Source organism: Pelophylax lessonae (assembly GCF_965119305.1).
Source record: "Pelophylax lessonae genome assembly, chromosome: 4".
Taxonomy (NCBI): domain Eukaryota; kingdom Metazoa; phylum Chordata; class Amphibia; order Anura; family Ranidae; genus Pelophylax; species Pelophylax lessonae.
In genome coordinates this window covers 270,083,434-270,105,188 of record NC_138771.1, presented here as the reverse complement: position 1 = coordinate 270,105,188, position 21,755 = coordinate 270,083,434, and the positions used below count along the sequence as shown (strand labels likewise).

At 47.8% G+C, this 21,755-nt stretch overlaps 1 protein-coding gene across 1 annotated transcript in view; it reads right to left on the bottom strand.

Moving 5' to 3' along the window:
- LEMD3 (LEM domain containing 3) overlaps window positions 1–21,755 on the bottom strand; it is a 145,603-nt gene that overhangs the window by 79,491 nt on the left and 44,357 nt on the right. The window contains exon 3 of the mRNA XM_082256495.1: window positions 19,464–19,527. Coding sequence (XP_082112621.1) covers window positions 19,464–19,527 — 64 coding nt within the window. The remainder of the gene's footprint in view (window positions 1–19,463; window positions 19,528–21,755) is intronic.

The following is a 21,755-nucleotide window of genomic DNA, read 5'->3' as shown; positions in this document are numbered from 1 at the left end:
GTACCAAGCAGTAGACAGTCCATGAACCCCAAAAGAGGGGTGGGGGGCGGCGACTGTCAGAGGATTTTACGGTAAGATTAAACAAAAATTCTGTTTTCTCTTACGTCCTCTGACAATCGCGGCCCACTCATACAGTCTTCACTTATGGGATGTCCCAAAGCAGTGTAGACATGAGGGGTGGCAACCGTCTCAAGGTAACGAAGCACCCAAGGTCAGATAAAATAAACTTATCTGAACCAGAAAGGTAACCCACTGGGTAACAGGAAAGCTCAACAGGAGCGAACAAACCCAGGAAGGTAAAATAACCAAGGGGGAAAAAACCCCCACAGGAGGGAACAGGCTAGAAACTAGTGCACTATGCTTCGGTGTCTCCTCTTGGTGTCTGGGGCCCCCCTAGCAGTAGAGGAAATTTTGTTCCCCTGAAGGCTTGCACGGACCTTTGGCATGCACCATCATAAGCAATGTGAATGTTTTTGATGTTGGTCTGTTGCTAACATATTCTCTTTCTGTTTTCGTTCCATGTTTCATATAGCAATATAACCTTCAATACATTGTATGCTATGCCCCTGAAGAAGCGCCTGTGGTGAAACAGGTCGGGCGGGCGCTGAATTTTGCCATAGTGGATGAACCCTCTGCTTATTCACTCTGAGCAATTATCAGCCATCTGATCTTATATATGTAACAGTATTCACTCATGTGATATATTTCATTGTTCATAGATATATGTGGTCTCTTTTTTATGTCTTTTGTATGTCTCTTTGTTAGCCAACATTCATCCTAAAAAAAATCTTTAATAAGATGTTTTTTAAAGTTTTGAATAAAATTTATAATTTTTTATATTTTTGTTGTCTTTTATCAAATCTTTCTTATTGGTACCGTTAAAAGTCCCAAACAAACACACACATACACGAGAGCTCTGTAATTTCAGTCTTACTTATATTTAACTACAGGGATGTTGGTACCGGATATTCTAAAAACATACCTATAATTAATTTATGTTTGACACACCTTAAACTTATAAAGTTAGTAAACTCTGTAAAGGTGTGCAGGGACGCCGCATTGCACAACCGGGACACCAACGCCTGATGGCGCAAGGCCCAAAAGCACCCTCCGCTCAGAAGAGTGCACCGTGACAGGGAAGGGCAGAACCTAATCCCTAGGCGAATAAGCCTGTACAATCGTCCGTCTGAACCAGACAGGAACGGTTGCCACAGACGCAGCCATACCCTTCCGAAGCCCTCAGGAAGGACAAAAAAAAAAAAAAAAGAGAATCCGACCTTCTGAAGGATCCAGTAGACCGGAAACCCTGATCGCCATCGCCCTGACAACATCCAAGGAATGCAAGGCAAAACTCTGTAGGGTTCGCACATAGCAAAAGCAAAACAATGTCCTCATGGAGATGGACATCAGACACCACCTTCAGAAGGAAGGACTGATGAGGTCGCAAGACCACCTTATCCCTATGAACCACCAGGTAGGGGGAGCGGCAAGTTAAGACCGCCAAGTCCAACACACTGCAAGCAGATGTGATCGCCACCAGAAAGGCAACTTTCCGTGACAGTGCACGCAGAGGAATCTCCCGGATGTTCTCAAAGGGAGGACGTTGCAAAACGACAGAACCAAATTCAAGTCCCAAGGGGTTAAGGGCGCCCACCAAGAGGGCCAAATGATGCACCCCTTGAATAAAGGTGCCGATGAAGGAATTTGACGCCAAAGGGCGTTGGAAAGAACGGCCAGCGCAGATAACTGACTAACTGACCCTCAACAGTGCAAAGACGTAGGTCCACACCGGATTGCAGGAAAGCCAACACCCTTGCCACCGAAAAGTAGCGAGGATGGAAACCCTGCGATTCGCACCAGGCAAAGCAAGCCTTCCAGGTACGATAAGAAAACTTACCGGACGAGGCCTCCGTAGCTCTAAGCAAGGTAGGAGTGACCTCCGACGAGAGACCCGATCTCTCAAGATCCGGCTTTTAACAGTCACGCTGTCAAGGCCAGCGACTGTAAAGCAGGATGGAAGAACAGCTCCTGACACAACAGATCGTCTCATAGGGGGGGCTCGACGACCATTTGCACGACGTCCACGTATCAAGACCAGCACGGCCAGTCCGGGCCCCCAGGACCACCAACCTTGGTTCCGAGACCAACCTGCGAAGGAACCGTGACAACGGGATCGTGGGGAAGGCATAAATCCAGCGATACTGATTCCAAGGCACCACCAGCACCTCCGAGGCGGCTGCCAGAGGATCGCGTGTACTTGCCACAAGCCTTCCCACCTTGTTTAGAGGCGGCGCGCCATCGCGCACACAGCATCTGAAACACCTCCGGGTGTAGGGACCATTCCCCCTGGTCTGGGGTCTGGCTACTGATAGTCGGCCTGCCAGAGTTCCATACCCGGAATGTGTACTGCCGAAAGCGCCGAGACCCGCATCTCGGCCCAAGGCAAAATCTCGGCCACTTCCTTGGCCGCCCGGGCAGTCCTGGTGCCCCTTTGGTGATTGATGTACGCCACCGCAGTGGTGTTGTCCGTCTGCACCTGCACAGGGTGGCCCTGAAGACGATCCCACCAACGGAGCAAACAGAGTCTGATCGTTCTCAGTTCCAAGGCATGTATCGGTAGGGAGGATCTCTCCCCCAACCAAGTGCCCTGGGCAGACAATGTTACCCAGAACCCCACCCCAGCCCGACAGGCTGGCGTCCGTGGCGAGCACCTTCAACAACGGCCGGAAGGATTCCCCTTCCGCAGAGTCGGAGACTGGAGCCACCACAGAAGGTCCGCTCTGACCCAGTGACTCAAAGATATCCTCCTGTCCAAGGACTGAGGATGCCTGTCCCACCTGGCTAGGATCTCCGCTTGTAGAGATCGCGTGTGGAACGGTGCAAACGGCATCGCCTCGAAGGCTGACACCATCAATCCTAGGGACCGCATGCAGGTCCCGAGTGTTTAGGATTAGTTGTCCCTGAGGGACCCGACCTCGGTCAGCAGAGTCCAGAGCATGTCCTCTGGCTGGAAAAAACTCCCGCATGGGCGGAGTCCAGGACTATTTCCAGATAAGGGAGACGAACAGAAGGGAGCAATGTCGACTTCTGAACTTGATGGCCCACCCGAACTCCTGGAGCGTCTGAACTGTGGTTGACAGATCGCGCAACAGAGTTAAACTGGAACTCGACCTTAACAGGAGATCGTCCAGATATCCAAGGATTGCGATCCCCTGCTCCCGCAACAGGGCCAGAACAGGAGCCAAAGCTTTGGTAAACACCCTTGGAGCCGAAGCGAGACCGAAAGGTAACGCCACGAACTGATAGCGCTCCTCCGCGATTGCAAATCGGAGGTATCTCTGATGACCCTCGAATATAAGGATGTGTAGAAACGCATCCTTGAGGTCGATTAAAGCCAGGAATCTCCCGGGCTCAGAGAGGCCACCACCGATCAGAGGGATTCCATACGGAATTTGTGAACCTGCACAAAGCGGTTTAGAAACTTCAGGTCCAGAATCGGACGCACCTTGGGGCACCGTGAACAGATTTGAGTAAAAACCCCCGAAAACCTGTCCCGATGTGACACCGGGACGATCGCCCCCTGGGCGAGGAGATCCTAAACCGCCCGTTGAAGATCGTGAAAACGATCTGGGTTCAATGAAGATTTGAGGGAAAGAATCTGTCTTCTGGGCGTGATCGAAATTCAATCTTGCATCCCGACCGAATGAGTTCCTGAACCCATCTCTCCTGAATGGCGGACGGGGCAGCCATGCCAGAGTGGGCGGTTATAGACTTGCCCGCCCAAGGCTTCTTCTGGCCACCAGAGGCCTTGAAGGATTCGCCCTTGTCATATGCCTTAAAGGCACGAAAGGACCCCTGGTTAGGATTAAAGGAAGGGCCCTGCTTACTGCGGAAGAAACTTACCCTTGGACACATGGGGCAGCAGAGTGCTTTTACCCCCAGTGACCCCCTTCACCAACTCGTCCAGGGAGTCCCCAAAAAGGCAATTCCCTGCATAAGGGATGTCAGACAGTCTTCCTGGAAGTCTGGTCGCCGACCAGCTCTACAGCCACACAAGGCGACGGATTATCACTGCGACAGCAGAGAAGCTTAAGGCTAAAGGGGCCTCATCCAAGGCCGCATCACACAGGCATAAAACCGCCTGAACAATTTGGTCCACCATCTCCAAAGTAGCAGGAGGGGCGGAATCAGCCACAAGGGTGCGTCTGAGCACCTTAGTCCACTCCACCACAGTCTAAGAGACCATTACTGAGGCGAACACGGGCTTCAGCAAGGAACCTGCCACCACATAGGAGTGGCGGGCAAGAGATTATACCCGCTTATCCGCCGGGTCTCTAAGCACCGGATAAGCCTCCATGGGCATCAGAGTGACCTTGTGTAATCTGGATACTCTGTGGTCCACCTTAGGGGCCACAATCCAGTGCGAATCCGTTGGAGACGCGAAGGGATAACTGTACTCAACCGCCTAGGTACCACAAAGTTGCGCTTCAGATTGCGCCATTGTTCATTCACCATTGGATAAAAGTCTGCGTGACAGGAAAAATCCTGAACAGATCTCTGGGTTCTGCGGGTCCCAAAGGATTGCTGGTGGGGCTCAATCTCCAAATGCAGCGTTTGACAGAACTAATGAGCGCAGACATAGCAGTGCAATCTCTGGCAGCCCCGACGGGGGAAACTTCCCCCTCCTCCACTTCCCCCTCCCACAGAGGACTGAGACCCCTCAGGGGGGTACCTGTCCGTGACAACTATATCAGAATCTGTATCAGAAGAAGGCGAAGGCTGGACCTTTTTCTAAAAGACTCAGACATCAGCAGATCCACCTTTGATGCTAAAGTCGCAAGTGCAGCGCTAAGGAAGCTCTGCTCAGAGGACCCAGGCGTACCCGAATCCTCCACCAGATCCGGGGGGGGGGGGATTTGCTGTTCTGGGAATCCATATCAAAATGGATGAAGGCTTTGAAGGCGCTGGCCCTTTAAGAAGCAACCGCTGCGGACCGCACCGCGAGGTTCCGCAATAGAAATGAAATAGTGCTACAGGCAAACCGCAGGAAAGTGACTGCCAGCATGAAAAACGACCCAGGAGAAGTGAAAAGACCCCCAGAAGTGCATATATACAGACTACGCTAGCTGGAACGATCTGCAGTCTGAGGAAAGGAAGTGATGTCATCAGCTAGAGGACACAGACTAAGGGAAAATGGCTGCCCTTGTAAAATGGAGGCTACAGGAAAATGGCCGAACATATTGTGAAGAGGACTGTGCCACATCCAAGATGGCGCCGAAAGGCGCGAATTTGCTGCAGGGAGGAGTGCAGAAGCCCATACATGAAGCTGAAATGCATGCCCACACCAAAAATGGCGGCCCCGCGAATTTTCACAGCTCGCCGCACGCACATGTCTGGTACCCCAAATTGTACACAAAAAGCACACATCGGGGAGAGGGACCCCCCCCCCCCCCCCCACAGCGCGGCATAACCGCTATAGTGCCCTCAGGGACAGGGAGAGACCGGGAAGCACACTGACAGACATGAGGGAAATAACAGACATCAAAGACAGACTGCCATTCCCAACACAGAGGCCCCACAAACACCCCACAAATCGAGGGGTTACTCACTGACCAGCGATGGCGTGGGTGCCGCCGTGAGACGGGAAGCCTCCCACTCAGGGTGGGAGTACCGTCAGCCGAATAGGACGCTAGCTACATGCGGCGTACCGCACTAGAGACATCCTAGCGAAGTGGCCACTTTGCGGGCTTTGTCCCTGAGGACAGGGACAGGTCGTTTGCGAGGCCTGGGCGTACGCATAGCCTGCTAAACGCTCGATGGCAGGCTGGGATTCCATAAGGTTCTCTGTTCTGGGACACCAGGACAAACAGTTCGATTCCCAGCTCTGCAACGCTGTAGTCTTCCGAAGTCTGACTAAGCGCAGGAACAAAGCTTTCTTAGAAGTTTGATCCGCAGACCAAACACTTCAGCCAAAGTATACGCCGGATAACCGCCAAAACTGACAGTTGGCCCAATATGAAAGCAGTGTCTAGCGCAGTTTCGCAAACAAATTACAGCCCCTGCACCAGCAGGTCCAACAGCTCCCCAAAAGGCAGGAGGGACTTGTTTTCCCTCCAAGTCACGGCGCAGTAACTTCGCCCATTCAGTCAACGTCTGCGTGACAAGGGCAATCGTAAACACTGGTCTCAGTGCAGTCCCCGCCAGGGAGCACATATTGCGGGCCACAGCCTCCGCCTTACTATTCTCTGGGTCCTTAAAGGACGGGGATTCCTCCACTGGAATAACGGTAGTCTTATTCAGTCTGGAGACCGGTGGATCCACCTTAGGTGCCACAGCCCACTTCTTTACCAGAGACTCCTCAAAAAAAGTAGCATCTAGCAATCCGCCTAGACACCCCAGGGTAACGTCTTGGACGGGCACCCATTCTTTTGTAAGCATGTTGGCAAAATAAGCAGGAAAGGGAAAAATCTATTCCGCCCTGGAAGGCTTGTGAGTGCCAAACGTAACCTGCGCCCCAGGTGCAGCCGCGGCTGCATCCTCCAAATTTTAGGGTCTCACGCACAGAAACAACCAGTGCCTTATCTTGCGTGGGAGTGGAGGTAGAGAGGTCATCCTCACTATCAGAGGAGACAGGGCACATGGTAGCAGACCCGGCAGGAAGACCCGCGTCTGCGGTGGCTGAGTCAGACTCATAATCAGACACCAGATAAGGCAGGGGTAGGCGGAGGTCGTTTCTTAGCACCTCACCCTTTAAAGGCCACCTCCACCCGGGACACAAATGCTTCCAACAGCTGAAAATGGCATCGGTAGACAGCTGAGATCTGGAGGGCCCTGCGGCCTTCGAGAGGGGGTCAGGTAGGGACACATGTTCTGCAGGGTCCATGTTGCACCAGGGGAACCAGTCAGCAAAAGTTGAGAAAATTACACCAATTTGGCCGCTGATCTCTGCAGCACATGTGGCTACAAGAAAATGGCGGCCCTGCGCAGCGAGCGGAGCATCTGAAGACCCTCGGGGGACAACAATCGAGCAGCAGGTGGGCCCTATAAGTACAGAACGCAAATTCCCCCCCCCCCCCCGATCGTTCGACCACTGCCGGCGGCGCACCCCCCGACCCCCTATCCAGCCTGAGAACATGGTCCCAAAACAGCCCCCATGTGGTGGGGAGGGATAGGATAGAAGATGGGGTGCAGGACAGAGGGGAACCCGGGATTGTGTGAGTGACTGTCCCAGGGGGAGCTAGGGCCTGCACGCGCTCGTAGGCCGACTGGGGTGACCACTGGATCTCAACGTCCAGCCCGTTGCTTGTAGATCTCACAGGAACAATCCGGAGAAAAAAGCCAGCAAAAAAAAGAAAAAAAGAATCTAAAAAAGCTTGCCAGGACCAGAGATCCCAGCAAGGAACTTAGGTCCTTACTCCTGACTAGGCAGAAAAAAACTGACATCCTATAGCAGGGAGAGAGGGTATACCCCTTGGGACTGCCCATAGGTGTAGCCAGAACTTTTTTTCTACCTAGTGTCCTACTTCTGTAGGGGGCAGCAATACCCTACGGATATCAAGATATGAATCCTGCATCTGTCAATGAGCGACAGAGAAATTATTTCCTGCTTCCTGTGAAAAGAATATGTTATCTTGGGCAGAAATAAGGGATCTGGCCTGGGAATAACCCTATCTGGGAAGATTAACATAAGTGGTTCTTTAATAGAAAAACCTTGTAAATCCCCACTCTTTTGGCTGTAGTGACAGCTAACCAGGAAGGCTAGTTTTGAGGGCCAAAACTTAAAGGGAACCTATACTATAGGTTCAAAAGGGCTGGACTGGTGTATACCCCAAGTACAGCAAACCTATGACCCCCGTCACCACTGAATGTTGCATGTCAGTTTGTGAACAGAGTTAAATATAATCTTTAAAGTTGCGCACTTTGATTAACCACTTCCCGCCCGCCCTATTACAAATTGACGGCGGGAATGTGGTTGTGTTATCCTGACCGGACGTCATATGACGGCGGCAGGATAACACAGCTCTGGGCGCCCCCCGGGGGCGCGCAGAGCGGCGATCGGTGATGCGAGGTGTCAGTCTGACACCCTGCATCTCCGATCTCGGTAAAGAGCCTCTGACGGAGGCTCTTTACCATGTGATCAGCCGTGTCCAATCACGGCTGGTCACATAGTAAATAGGAACAGCCGTTGATCGGCTTTCCTTAGTTCGTGCCTGACAGGCACGAGTAAAGGAGCGCTCGGCGGCTCCCCTGACAGGGGGGGGGGTCGGCACTGGTAATCAGATCATTGATTACCAGTGCAGACCCTCGGGGGGGGGGGGGGGGATGCCCACTATGACCCCAGGGATGCCCACTATGGCCACCAGGAATGGCAATCAGGGCTCAGGGAGCCCCCCATTGCCCTCCCCATCAGTGATGCCCACCAGTGTCCTCCCTATCAGTGCTGCCCACAAGTGCCCATCATTGCCATCCTTTAGTGTCGCCCACCAGTGCCCATCAGTGCCTATTAGTGTCCATCAGTGCCTATTAGTGTCCATCAGTGCCTATTAGTGTCCAACAGTGCCGCCCCAACAGTGCCGCCCCAACAGTGCCTCCTCATCAGTGCCTGTCAGTGCAGTCTCATCAGTGCTCATCAGTGCAGGAAAAAACTTATTTACAAAATTGTATAACAAAAAATTTTTTTTTTTTTTTTTCAAACTTTTCGGTCTTTTTTTATTTGTTTAGCAAAAAGTAAAAATCGCACCGGTGATCAAATACCACCAAAAGAAAGCTCTATTTGTGGGAGGAAAATGACAAATTTGGTGTAGGTACAGTGTTGCATGACCGCGCAATTGTCATTCAAAATGCAACAGCGCTAAAAGGGGAAAATTGGCCTGGGCAGGAAGGGAGGGAAGTGCCCTGTATTAAAGTGGTTAATACCAGTGTAGCTATAACAGAAATTACACTGGGAACCTTTGTGCATTTCTGACTAGGCAGTTAGGGTACAGCCAAGTAACCAACAGAAATGTTACTAACACAATGTAGTGCATTTCTAGACGAATAGAGTGTAATAGACACACACTCCCAACTTTCTTTCAATGTGGAGAATTTTTTTTGTAAGAAAAATAACCATATAGCAAACAAACAGAAAAGACAGACAGTGTTCAGTCTTTCCGATTAGCCATAATACCCACATACACAAACTTCCATAGTGTATTTCAGAGACACAGTCAGCCCCTAGATAAGTTAGAATCATGGCGATTTTTTACTGCAAAGAAAAAAATAGCCAGCAGAGGGCAAACTTTATATCAGCATAGTTTGGACTGTACTAAACCTTCCTCCACCAGAGGAGAATCCGGGTACCTCCGAATAATGGAAGTCTAAGGTAGGTGTATATACATTAGTAGCAGCTGTTTCCCTACCTTTATGAGTAGGTATAGCTGTCCCAAACACAAGTGGGAATCCAAGTCTCCCGGCATCTAAGGTCTTACGAGCACAGACCTGTAGATCATTTAAATCAGCCTCAGGGAGATTTGGAGACAATCTTTGCTTGGAGGCAATCAGACACCTGAAGGACTAAACAAGCAACCATTAAATACAGGTTAATATATGTAGAGGTTTTTTTGCACCCAAAAAATCAAAGAGTTGCAGAATAAAATGCATCTAATCTGTCACAGGGTGGGCAGTAGCCCAAACCACCTGGAGTCCTAATTAACTCTTAGGCTTTTTTCCTCCAGTGCAACTTGTCATGCGACTTTCCCTGGTCCTTTGCGACAAATTTGCAGCGACTTTGGAAGGGTGCCTGCACTACTTTGATACAACCTCTAGTCAGAGAGTGCAATATCAGATCAAATTTGCACTAAACCGATGCATCAAAGTCGTATAGCAACTCGCACGACTTTGGCATTGCCGTTGTCAAGTTGTTACACATTGCACGTATAAACATAGGGAGCAAATCCCATCTTGGAGATGCGTGCCAGAATCCTAGCAGCTGGTCTAATGTATTCAGATTATCTGGCGTGCAATGCTGACCAGGGAAAAAAAAATATGGAATTACCCATGTAACCTTCAGGTTACTGAACTCCCACCTTACATTCCAATTGATTAACCCTTTTAGGAATGTCTAACCTGTTCAGTGGCAGAAATAGCCAGCAAGAGACTGTCTAACAGGTGTCACTCCTTCACTAGAATTACCCTTATTGATGCAAACAGGGTTTATAGTGAGGAACTGGCAACTTAATGTTGCAATGACCACAGCCTGTCCTGATAAGAGAAAGCTGTGGACCTGGGTCTAGCTGAAGCGTTTGGCTTACTTAACCCCAGTGTTAAAGGGAAGGATAGTAGTACCCTCATTAAGGGAGGGAGTACTATGACAAGCCAAAAACCCACCTGGCTGCTATCCCAGGGATACTTCCCTCTTTACCACAGCCATAGGGTTTGCTTTTCTATCCTCCTGAACACAGGGAATGGAGGCATTTTATATTAACCCTAAGGCCTCTTCACCTGCCAGTTTGTTCATACAGGTGTAACAAAGAGGCTTTATATACAATCTATCCCCGCAGTTAGCACATGTCTCTTAGGGGAGCTAGTGCTAGCTGCAATAGGGGGTGATATGATCGAGGCCTCCTGGGTCCTGCTAGGGAACTTCTGCAATAGAAGATTACCAACCGATCACTCTTCCTGCAATATTCAGATGCATAGGATACATTACCTAGGGGAAACATGGGGGTCACCAGAGCCTAATGGCAGACATCGGTACAACCCCCCCCCCTCCCCCTCCGGACAAAGGAAAAAAACACGGCCTTCCCGGGATCCGGCCTGCTTTTAGTGGTAGCAACCCTGAGCGACTTTTCCTCTCCATGAGGCGCGTAGCAGCGGGTTTTGTTTCCTTGGCAGTCTTCCCTATTTCAGGTTTGAAGACTCTGCCATATTACCGCAAAGCAGTTTTCATCTTCACATCCAGATACTCTCTTCCTTATTGCACTGCGCATGCTCCGATTCCAAACGGACGTTCTAGTCTTCAAAGCGAGGCTTGAGGCGCACTGCGGCGGGCTTTTTGAAATCCGAAGCCGCGGAGACATCCAGGAAGACTGGAAGAGACCCCTGCAAGATGTCAGGGCCCAGGCATAGAGGAACCACCCATAGGAACGACTGTCTGGGGCTTTGGGGGGCGACCTGTAAGAAGCCTGGGGAGGCGACAGGTAGGGAGAAGCCTTTCACTGGCCTGACCGAACCTGGCTTACAGGGGGACACATCCACACACACTGTTTCGGGTCAGAGAAAATAAATGTTTCGCTGTAGGAAGAAATACAATCTAAACTGAGGGACAAGGGGAAGGGTAGGGCCTTTTAACAGCTGTTGATTTTGTTTCCTGTGGGGAGGAGCCACCATCTCTCACATGTTGGCCATCCTGGAAGGTGTGGAGAGAAACATTGAACTTAAGGGCTGTAATGTAACAAAATAGGTAAAAAGTCAAGGGAGGGGGGGGTGAATTATTTTGCAAGGCACTGTATGTATATGTAATATATATATATATATATATATATATATATATATATATATATATATATATATATATATATATATATATATATATATATATATATATATATATATATATTAGGGCTGCTGAATATAATCGAAAGATCGATGCATCGCGATTCGACCCTTCGCGATTCTGCATCGATGCGGGTTGCCGGCATAATCGATTAGGAAATGACGTCATCAGCCGCGGCCACGCCCTATCGCGCAAGGGAGAAAAAGTCACAAGATCGGCAGCGGATTGGTGGGTTAGTGGCGGGAGCTTAATAAAAAGGCTCCGCCCCTCCCCTTCCGTCTCTTTGACCCGGGCCGAGGCGCAGCAAGACATCCCACGCGTGTATCGGCGTCCCACCTGCGGCCTTGCAGCCAAGAAGCCAGCCAGCCAAGCCACAAGCCAGAAGCCAGTCCACACGCCACAGCACAGGAGCGAGGAGCCCCAAGTGCGTCCCCATCGCAGCCAGCCAGCACCGCCAGCCTCACCGTAGCCGACCGTCCCAGGCCCAGCCGCCGCCGCCACTGCCAGTGATGCCAGCCACCCGCCACAGAGCAGCACAGCACCTGTCCTCCTCTGCAATGCACAACAACCCACACAGTCACACAGCAGCAGGTATGTACTAGTCCGAACAAATAATTGTATAATCATGACATTCATGGGGGTCTCGTCTGTATCTCTGGGGATGTCTGATGGGGGGGGGCTGGGACAGGGGACGGTCGGTCGGGGCCCGGGGGTACTGTTCTGCTGTGCCAGTCTGGCAGCCAGGGGGGCTCTCTCTGAGTGTCAGTGGGGGCCTGGGGGTCTCTGTCAGTGTCAGCTGTGGGGGTCTGGGCAAGGGGGGGGACTCACTCAGTGTTTGTCAGTGCTGTGGGGGATTGGGGAAGGTGTGGGACAGTGGGACATCCAGGTCTCTGTCAGTGTGTCCGGCTGTCAGCTCAGCTGTGGGGGGAGGGGGGTCTGTCAGTGTCACTGTCACAGGCAGCTGTGGGGTAAGGGGGGGCCCCGGGGGTTTTGGCTCAGTGCATGCATAAAAGGGAGTCTGACAGACAGACAGTCATATTTTATGAAAGATGTTGCTTGGTTGACTTGTTGCGGCTTTAGTTTACAAGTGGTATTTTTTTATTTTTATTTTTTTAAACACTGACAGAGTTTGGCAACTTACGTCATCCGTCACATACGTGGTAGTATGGTGGTAATGGCAGAAGGAGAAAGATCGAGAGATAAAAATGCACCTAGCGTTTTAAGAGCAAACATCTGGGCACATTTCGGATTTTACGAACACACAGGGAAGCGTGAGTTGGACAAGGCACACGCCGTATGTAAAGCCTGTCACACAAAAATTAAATACCTAGGGAATACTACGAACTTGAGAAACCATGTTAGCCGTTTTCACTCCGAGTTAGTAACACCTGTCGCCACCAGCAGTGCCACCACTGCCAAGGAAAGACTGCTAGACCCAGATCAGCCAAGAATTGATGCCATACTGTCAACTTATCCGCCCAACTCAGAAAAAGGGAAGAAAATAACCAAAGCTGTGGCAGCTTTCATCGCCAAGGACCTACGGCCTTACTCAGTTGTGGACAACGCCGGGTTTCGCTACCTTGTGAAGACGCTAGAGCCACGTTATAAGATCCCATCACGCAGTCACTTTACAGAAAACGTTATACCTGCACTCTACCACGACACCAAAGCTCAGGTACTTGCGTCAATGAACCAAGCCAGTCGAGTCGCAATAACGTGTGATTCATGAACTTCAGTCACAACGGAGTCCTATGTTACAATAACAGCACATTACGTTACTAAGGACTGGCAGGTCTTGTCACATGTGTTGCAAACAAGAGCCATTTATGAGTCTCACACAGGTGCTCATCTGGCAGAGCTACTGTCTCATGTCGTGGAAGAATGGCAGCTGTCTGATAAATCTGTAGTGCTTGTGACCGACAACGCGGCGAACATGATAGTTGCAGCTCAAGTTGGTAAATCTCCTCATGTTAAATGTTTTGCCCATACACTCAATCTTGCATGTCAGCGGGCACTGAAAGGGGCCACGCTCTCCAGGCTTCTCGCCAGAGTGCGACGAATATCCACATTCTTCCATCGCAGCACTAGAGCAAGCCACTGTCTAAAAGAGAAACAGAAATGTCTGGGCCTGAAGAATCATAAGCTAATAACTGATGTGCCAACAAGATGGAACAGCGCATATGACATGGTCGAGAGGTTCTTAGAACAACCTGCAGTTTGTGCCACCTTGCTGTCTCCAGAAGTCAGAAAAGGAGAGTCTGATCTCTGCACTCTCAATGAAAGAGATGTGTCAAATGCAGAGGACGCTGTGAGTGCATTAAAGCCAATGAAGGATGCAACCTTGCTGAGGTCAGAAGAGAGCAACCCAACAGTGTCTCTCATTGCCCCTCTAAATGCACAACTGCTCCAGAGCATGACAGAGACCATGGGAGACACACCCATGACCCATGAGATCAATAATGCCATCAAAACAGATCTCCTGAAGAGGTACAGCAGTGAGGCAGAGAAGAAGATCCTTCATACAGCCTCTGCACTGGATCCTCGCTTTAAAGGACTGCCTTTTATTCTCACAGAGGAGGAGAGATAGGAGATATACAGAGGAGTGACTGAGGAGGCTGCATCTTTGGAGGTAATTAGAATTTCATCATGTTTCCTCCCAGACAGCTAGAAGCTCAGCTACATTGTGTTGTGTAATAACATGCCCTGATTCACTGATGCGGTGTGGGAAGTGGAACTGTATGGTATGGATTACCGTGCAGTTTCCCACACCTCATCAATGAATCAAACTCTTAGTCAGTTCAGCTCTTCTTATACTATTATCTTTTGTTCAAACACACAGATTACATCTAATAGAAGGACAAATGTGGATGAAGTGCCTAGGGAAAAAGCAACTGTGGAAGAAGAAACAACACCCATTGAGGACAGCCATTCTCCTCCCAAAAAAAAGGCCACAACATCACTGCTCATGACTTTGCTGGGGCAGTCTTTCACTGATGGTGCAATAGAACCTAAGACCCCCTATGCCAAGGCAGAAGACGAAATGGAAAAATATTGTAAAGCCCCACCTCTGCCTCTCACTGAGGACCCTTTGAAATGGTGGCGTGAGCATGAGGTCATATTCCCCCTCCTCTCTCAGCTGTCAAAGCAATACTTGTGTATCCCAGGTACAAGTGTATCTGCAGAGCGGGTTTTCTCTACTGCAGGAGATGTTATAACAGCGAAAAGAAGCAGTCTGAAACCTGAGCATGTGGATCATCTAGTGTTCTTACAGAAAAAAACCTACATGTTCCCAAATGCTAAGCACTGAAATAATTACTAATTCATGTTTTTAATGAATTAGTAATTACTAAGTCAATCTGCCGCCAGTCACCAGTCAGTCAGTCACATCACCAGTCTTGTTTTATAGCTTTATAGCACTGATTGTTTGTTTTTGAAGATTGTCCTGTCCAATGTGTCAATTTCCAATCCATAATCCGTTCCGTTGCTTCACACTAAAAGTGTCTAGGCAAGTAGGCAGGGGTTCATTTAACCCTCAACCAAATAAATATTAAAGTGTATTTTCTTCTAGACAACTGACTGACACCAAGCCAGCCACGGTGCAGCATTATAGGAAGGAAAATCATTGAGAGAAATAACTTGTACATTTGAAGCTTAACCTCAAGTAAATCTTATCTTATTGGATCACAAATAAATACACGAATTGTGGATTCTTGTGTAATATACTATATTTGTGAGTTTGTGAATGTGACCCCCATAGGATTTCTTCAAGGTTAAGCTTCAGTTTACAATTTATTCTCTCAAGGATTTTCCTTCCTCCAATGGTGGCTTGTTGGCTAGCTTGGCTTCAGTTACAGATGTAATCGACATGGTAGAGTGCTGCTCAGTGCAGTGCAGGTAAAGTTTTCTTTCTGTAACGTGACTGACTGTCGTGACAACTCAAGAGCTTAAAACGCAGCTCTAGCATTACCTCAACACACACACACACAGTGTGTGTGTGTGTGTGTGTTGAGTTGATGCTGAGGCTGCGTATAAGCTTTTGAGTTGTCACGAGTCACGACACACACACTGTGTTTAGTTGACTGGCAATGGCAGGGGCAAACACAATCGCAGTGAACCTGGAACATTTTATATTTTTTACAGCTTTTCTGGCACTGGAGAGATGGAGAATGGCTTGTTTTCAAAAATGGTCCATTCAAATAAGTGAATGGATAATTATTTAAGCTTAAGCTTATATTTGTATAACTCCCCTCTAGCAGCCATCAACTCACTTCACTTGAGTTGACTGGCAGTTGCAGGGGGAAACAAACATCACGGTGAACATGGAAGTTATGCAGCAGTGCACTATTGCCAGGTTCACCTTTGATATTTGCTACTAGTCAGGAAGTGCTCTGTTTTGTAGAGGACAGGTTATGGCACACACCTGGAATTTATTGCAACGCATGTCTGTCTGCTGGCCTGTTGTACTCTGTAGCAATAGCAAGTGTAGGGGGTTCCCTCAACCAAATACTAAAAGGTAAAAGTGTATCTAGACAACTGAAGGCAAGCCAGGCAGCCACGGTACAGGAAAGGACATCCTTGAAAGATTAAATCAATCATACATTGAAGCGTAAAACCTTGATTAAATCTTTACTGGATCACAAATACACACAAACCTGACCTAACCTATATGCCTTGAGTTGTACCAGTGTGCCAATGCCAAACCTTTCAGTTCTCATGATTCTGATGCAGACAATCGTGTTGTGTGTTTTTTTGTGATCCCATGAAGATTTACTCAAGGTTTAAGCTTCAGTTGATTTACTCTGTCAAGGGTTTTCCTTCCTCTAATGGTGGCTTTGGCTTGGCTTCAGTTGGGTTTAATCGTGGTAGAGACAGACTGTCTGCAGGACAGGTAACGTTTTCTGTAAAGTAAGTGACATAAAAGTGACATAAGTGAATTGATAAGCTTAAAGCTTATATTTGTAACTCCCCTCTAGCAGCCAATCCATCAACTCACTTGAGTTGACTGGCAGTTGCAGAGGGAAACAAACATCACGGTGAACATGGAAGTTATGCAGCAGTGCACTATTGCCAGGTTCACCCTTGATGTTTGCTACTAGTCAGGAAGTGCTCTGTTTTCTAGAGGACAGGTTATGGCGCAACTGGAATTTATTGCAATGCATATTCACATAAAAGGATTTATATATAAATGTTTTGTGGGAATTTATGATGACCATTTTCACAAGAATATTAGCTTGGCTGGCTGGCTTCTTCTATCTTGGCTTGCCTTTAAAGTACAACTATAGGCAAAACTTTATCCAAAATCAAAAAAGTTTTGCCTTTAGTTGTACTTTAAATGGTGGTAGACCTGGCTTATATTAATATTTTCTTTTATGAAGCAGTAAACTGCTTTTTACTTTTTACTGTTACTTCTAGTAAAATACTAGTGTTGTTGTCTGTCTCTGCTATGCTGTTTGCATTTTCAGACCTTCCTATATGTTTGCAGTGCAAGTGCACTAAAGTATGCAGGGCTTGCAGGCCATGACAGGGTCCAGGAAAGTGTCCTTTGAAGCAAATGAAAATAAAAAGGATTCTTTTATTTGTGACTGCTTGATTGTTTGTTTTTTTGATAAAGTTTTGAAAACCATTGGGCAGTGGGCTGGGCATGGGCATTGGGCAGTAATCGTGATGCATCGCGGAATCGAATCGTATAATCGTATTGAATCGTGAGGTAAGTGAAGATGCGCAGCCATATTATATATATATATATATATATATATATATATATATATATATATATATATATATATATATATACATATATATATATATATATATATATATACACACACATACATATACATACACACACCTGCACAATATTGGAAAAAATATATATTGCGATATTTTTTTTCCAACGATATATATTGCGATATTGAGTATGGATGGAAATCATGAAGTATTGCAGCAGGGCATGCAGGCAGCAGCACAGCCTTCTGCGCCGTGCTTCCAGTGGGATGACAGCATGAATGGAGGAGAATGAAAGGAAGGCAGTAGTTGCCCCCATTGTGTCCAGTGAGACCAGTGACTGCAGATCAATGGGAGGCTCCAGCCACCCAGCAAGCTGCTCTTCTCAATGGAACACCCTCCATGCACCCCGCACCGAGTATTAGCAGTCTCCCCACATAGCTGTCACGCCCATAAGCTGGTTGAGTGTCTCCCCAGCATCCCCTGCAGTGTGTACTGTCCGTGTTCTCCAGCACAGCCATTCCTAGCATATGGAGGGTCTCTCTCACCTGAGAATGCCGGGTTTCCTTCATGAATCCTGCCCGGGCTCCTCATACGCGGAGATCTATTTGAATTGTCTCTGCGTGCAGGTGACATCATCCCCCTCCAGTGTGATAGGACACCGCTGGAGCTGTCTGTGTGCAGGGTCAGCTAATAAGGCGCAAGGAATGCCGGGAGATGTAGTCTTTGTAGGCGCCAACCAGTGGAGGAACAGGGGAGCGAAGAACTACATCCCCCACACTGCCCCCCGGTGTGCGGAGCTTATCTATGGGCAGAGAATGGAGCTTCACGGAACATGGGACGGATGTAATCACTGGGAGTCGTCGTCCTCCCCCCGCCGAGTCCCGACTTCTCCCTGCCTATACTAAATATCGTGTCTTCGGCGATATGAATATCGCCCACGCCCGCAGAACGAAAGTCGATATCATATCAACTATCGTTCAGCCCTAATATAAAAAATTGTTTGGGGGGGGGGGGGGGTTCTCCAAGTAATTTTCTAGCAAAAAATACTGATTTTAACTTGTTGACAACATGTATCAGAAATAGGCTTGGTCTATAACTGGTTAATTATAATCCCAGGGTTATGAAGCAAATTCTTTTGTAAAAACGCCTTAACCATGCTCCTCTCCTCTCTGTACACCAATGGTCATGCTTCTGTGTAATAACACCTCTTCAAACTACACAATCCCAACAGCGGCATGCAGTACTGGTAAACCTGATGGTCTGGCTTTTGATCAATGAAAAAGGGTTTGCTTTCCTCCTATGCGCAATTATGCAATGCGTGTAGTCCCCGATATTCAGATTAATGCTACCTAATGCCCCATACACACGTGCAGATCGTCAGCCGAACGATCGGCCGTCTTTTGTCCCCGGGCTGTCGTGTCTGTTGAACAGTGCAAAAGACTGCACAAGAATTTTGTCCGCCGACTACAGCCGACTGCAGAAGTGATGTCATGTGATGGTTAATTTTCCCTGTGTTTTTTCTTTTCTGAGCATGCCCAGTCTTGCAAATCTGCTGTCTGCCGGCCAAATTCTGTACTGACTGGCGAACAATCAGCCGCTCTGGTGTCGGCATACAAAAATTTTAATGCTTGCACGACAGATTCTTTTCGGCCGAAAGTGCGCTGTCGGCTGTATCATACTAACAAGCCGAAAATCGGCCGTCGGCCGAATCTTTTCGGCCGACAATCTGTACGTGTGTACGAGGCATAATGAGCCAACAAAAACCTCTTGCATTTGGATAGCCATCTGATTACTGCATGTACTAAACGTTAAAGGTGTTACCAAACCCAGGACCCTGCATTCACCATATCTGGTCTCTCACAGTACACAGAACATGGTAATGCATTTATTTTAGAAAAAATGAACAACTTATTACATTCTCAGCAGTATATAGCAGTCTTGTGATTTCTATCAGTTCCTGGTGAAGCTTGGAGGAGTTTTCATACTGGACTGAGCTGTCCTATGAGGCTGCAGGGCTCCTGACCCTCTGTCTGGACAGTGTCGATAGGCCTTGTGCTGATCACATGTACTCAAGGAAAAAAAACCCTCTAGCAATACACACCAAACTGAGCATGTGCAGTTATAAAAAGAATGTACTCTTCCTTTTGTAGGACCTACTGGAAAGTAAAAAGCACAACCTAGAAGGTAAAGTTATATGCATTACCTGCTGTCTTTGCCAATTTATCATGAAGTTTATGAAGAGTGTTCATGAGCAGATTTTTCTGTGTCTAAAAACAAGAAAAGGGAGTTTAAAAAAAATAAATACACACCTCACAAAAGTGAGTACGCCCCTCACATTTTTGTAAATATGTTACTTTATCTTTTCACGTGACCACACTGAATAAATTTATACTTTGCTACAATCTAAAGTGGCAAGAGTATAGCTTGTATAACAGTGTAAATTTGTTCCCCTCAAAATAACACAGCCATTAAGGTCTAAACTGCTGGCAACAAAAGTGAGTACACCGCTAAGCGAAAATGTCCAAATTGGGCCCAAAGTGTCAATATTTTGTGTGGCCACCATTATTTTCCAGCACTGCCTTAACCCTCTTGAGCATGGAGTTCACTAGAGCTTTACAGGTTGCCACTGGAAGCCTCTTCCACTCTTCCATGACGACATCACGGAACTGGTAGAGGTTAGAGACCTTTTGCTCCATCAACTTCCGTTTGAGGATGCCCCACAGATGCTCAATAGGGTATAACACGCTTGGCCAGTCCATCACCTTTACCCTCAGATTCTTTAGCAAGGCAGTGGTAGTCTTGGAGGTGTGTTTGGGGTCGTTATGTTTGAATACTCCCCTGCGGGCCAGTCTCCGAAGGGAGGGGAATCATGCTCTGCTTCAGTATGTCACAGTACACGTTGGCAATCATGGTTCCCTCAAACTGTAGCTCCCCAGTGCTGGCAGCACTCATGCAGCCCCAGACAATGACACTCCCACCACCATGCATGACTGTAGGCAAGACACTCTTGTCTTTGTACTCCTCACCTGGTTGTCGCCACACATGCTTGATCCCATCTGAACCAAATACATTTATCTTGCACTCATCAGACCACAGGACATGGTTAAAGTAATCTATATCTTTAGTCTGCTTGTCTTCAGAAAACTGGTTGTGGGCTCTCTTGTGCATCATCTTTAGAAGAAGCTTCCTTCTGGGACGACAGCCATGCAGACCAATTTGATGCAGTGTGGAGCGTATGGTCTAAGCACTGACAGGCTGACCCCTCCCCTTCAACCTCTGCAGCAATGCTGGCAGCACTCATACATTTCCCAAAGACAACCTCTAGATATGACGCTGAGCACATGCACTCAACTGCTTTGGTCGACCATGGAGAGGCTTGTTCTGAGTGCTACCTGTCCTGTCAAATCGCTGTATGGTCTTTGCCACTGTGCTGCAGCTCAGTTTCAGTGTCTTGGCAATCTTCATGTAGAGCAAACATTTTTTCAGATGCTCAGAGTTCTTTGCCATGAGGTGCAATGTTGAACTTCCAACCAACCAGTAAATTTAACGCCCCTGCTCCTCATTCACACCTGAGACCTTGTAACACTAACAAGTCACATGACATCGGGGAGGGAAAATGGCTAATCGGGCCCGATTTGGACATGTTCACTTAGTGATGTACTCACTTTTGTTGCCAGTGGTTTAGACATCAATGGCTGTGTTGAGTTATTTTGAGGGGACAGCAAATTTACTAGGCCTGCAAATTATGATAATTTTCATAATCGATCAAAACAATAATCGGCCAACTAATCGATTAAAAACCTTAAAAAAATAAATAAAAGTGTGGTGTATAATTTAGTTAATATGTAAAGAAAAAAATGAAATTCAGACAGAACTGTAACATATTAGGTATGACAGACTCCCTTGTCATAGGCAGGTGACTTGATAAAAGCTCCCTGCGCCTGCTGTCACTTATGCTGGCCATATAAAAACAATGTCTTCCTTCCAAAAAAAAAAAAATTCATTTTGGGAACATTTGTTCGATTTTTAAATTGTTAGTGGGGTCAAATCGACGTTCGTTTTCGACCACAGTGATGGGAAATTTCGAAGGAGCAGAATAGAAAACTTATTGGTCAAAGGAATTTTGTGGAATGGTTTTTCACAGAACAGCCCTGAATCTCGTCCTCTGGGGTCCCCCACTGACACTTCTGGCTCCTCCAGTCCTCAGAGTACCCAAATAGCAAGCTGCAAAGTATAGTATAGAGTGCCCCTATAGCAAGGTAAAAAAAAAAAACTTCTGCCTTTAGAACCACTCACTTCCTGCCCAGGACTACATGCCCCATGAGGCATTGCTCCTAACACATTTATACGTTCTAAGGCACTTACTGACCTCTATGGATGGTGTACTGAGCTGTATGTGTGCTGCATTGTCTTCGGATATGTAAACAAATAATGCATTCTGTATGCAGGCAAACTAATTGGCTGACAACTATTTCCATAATCGATCGATTAGTTG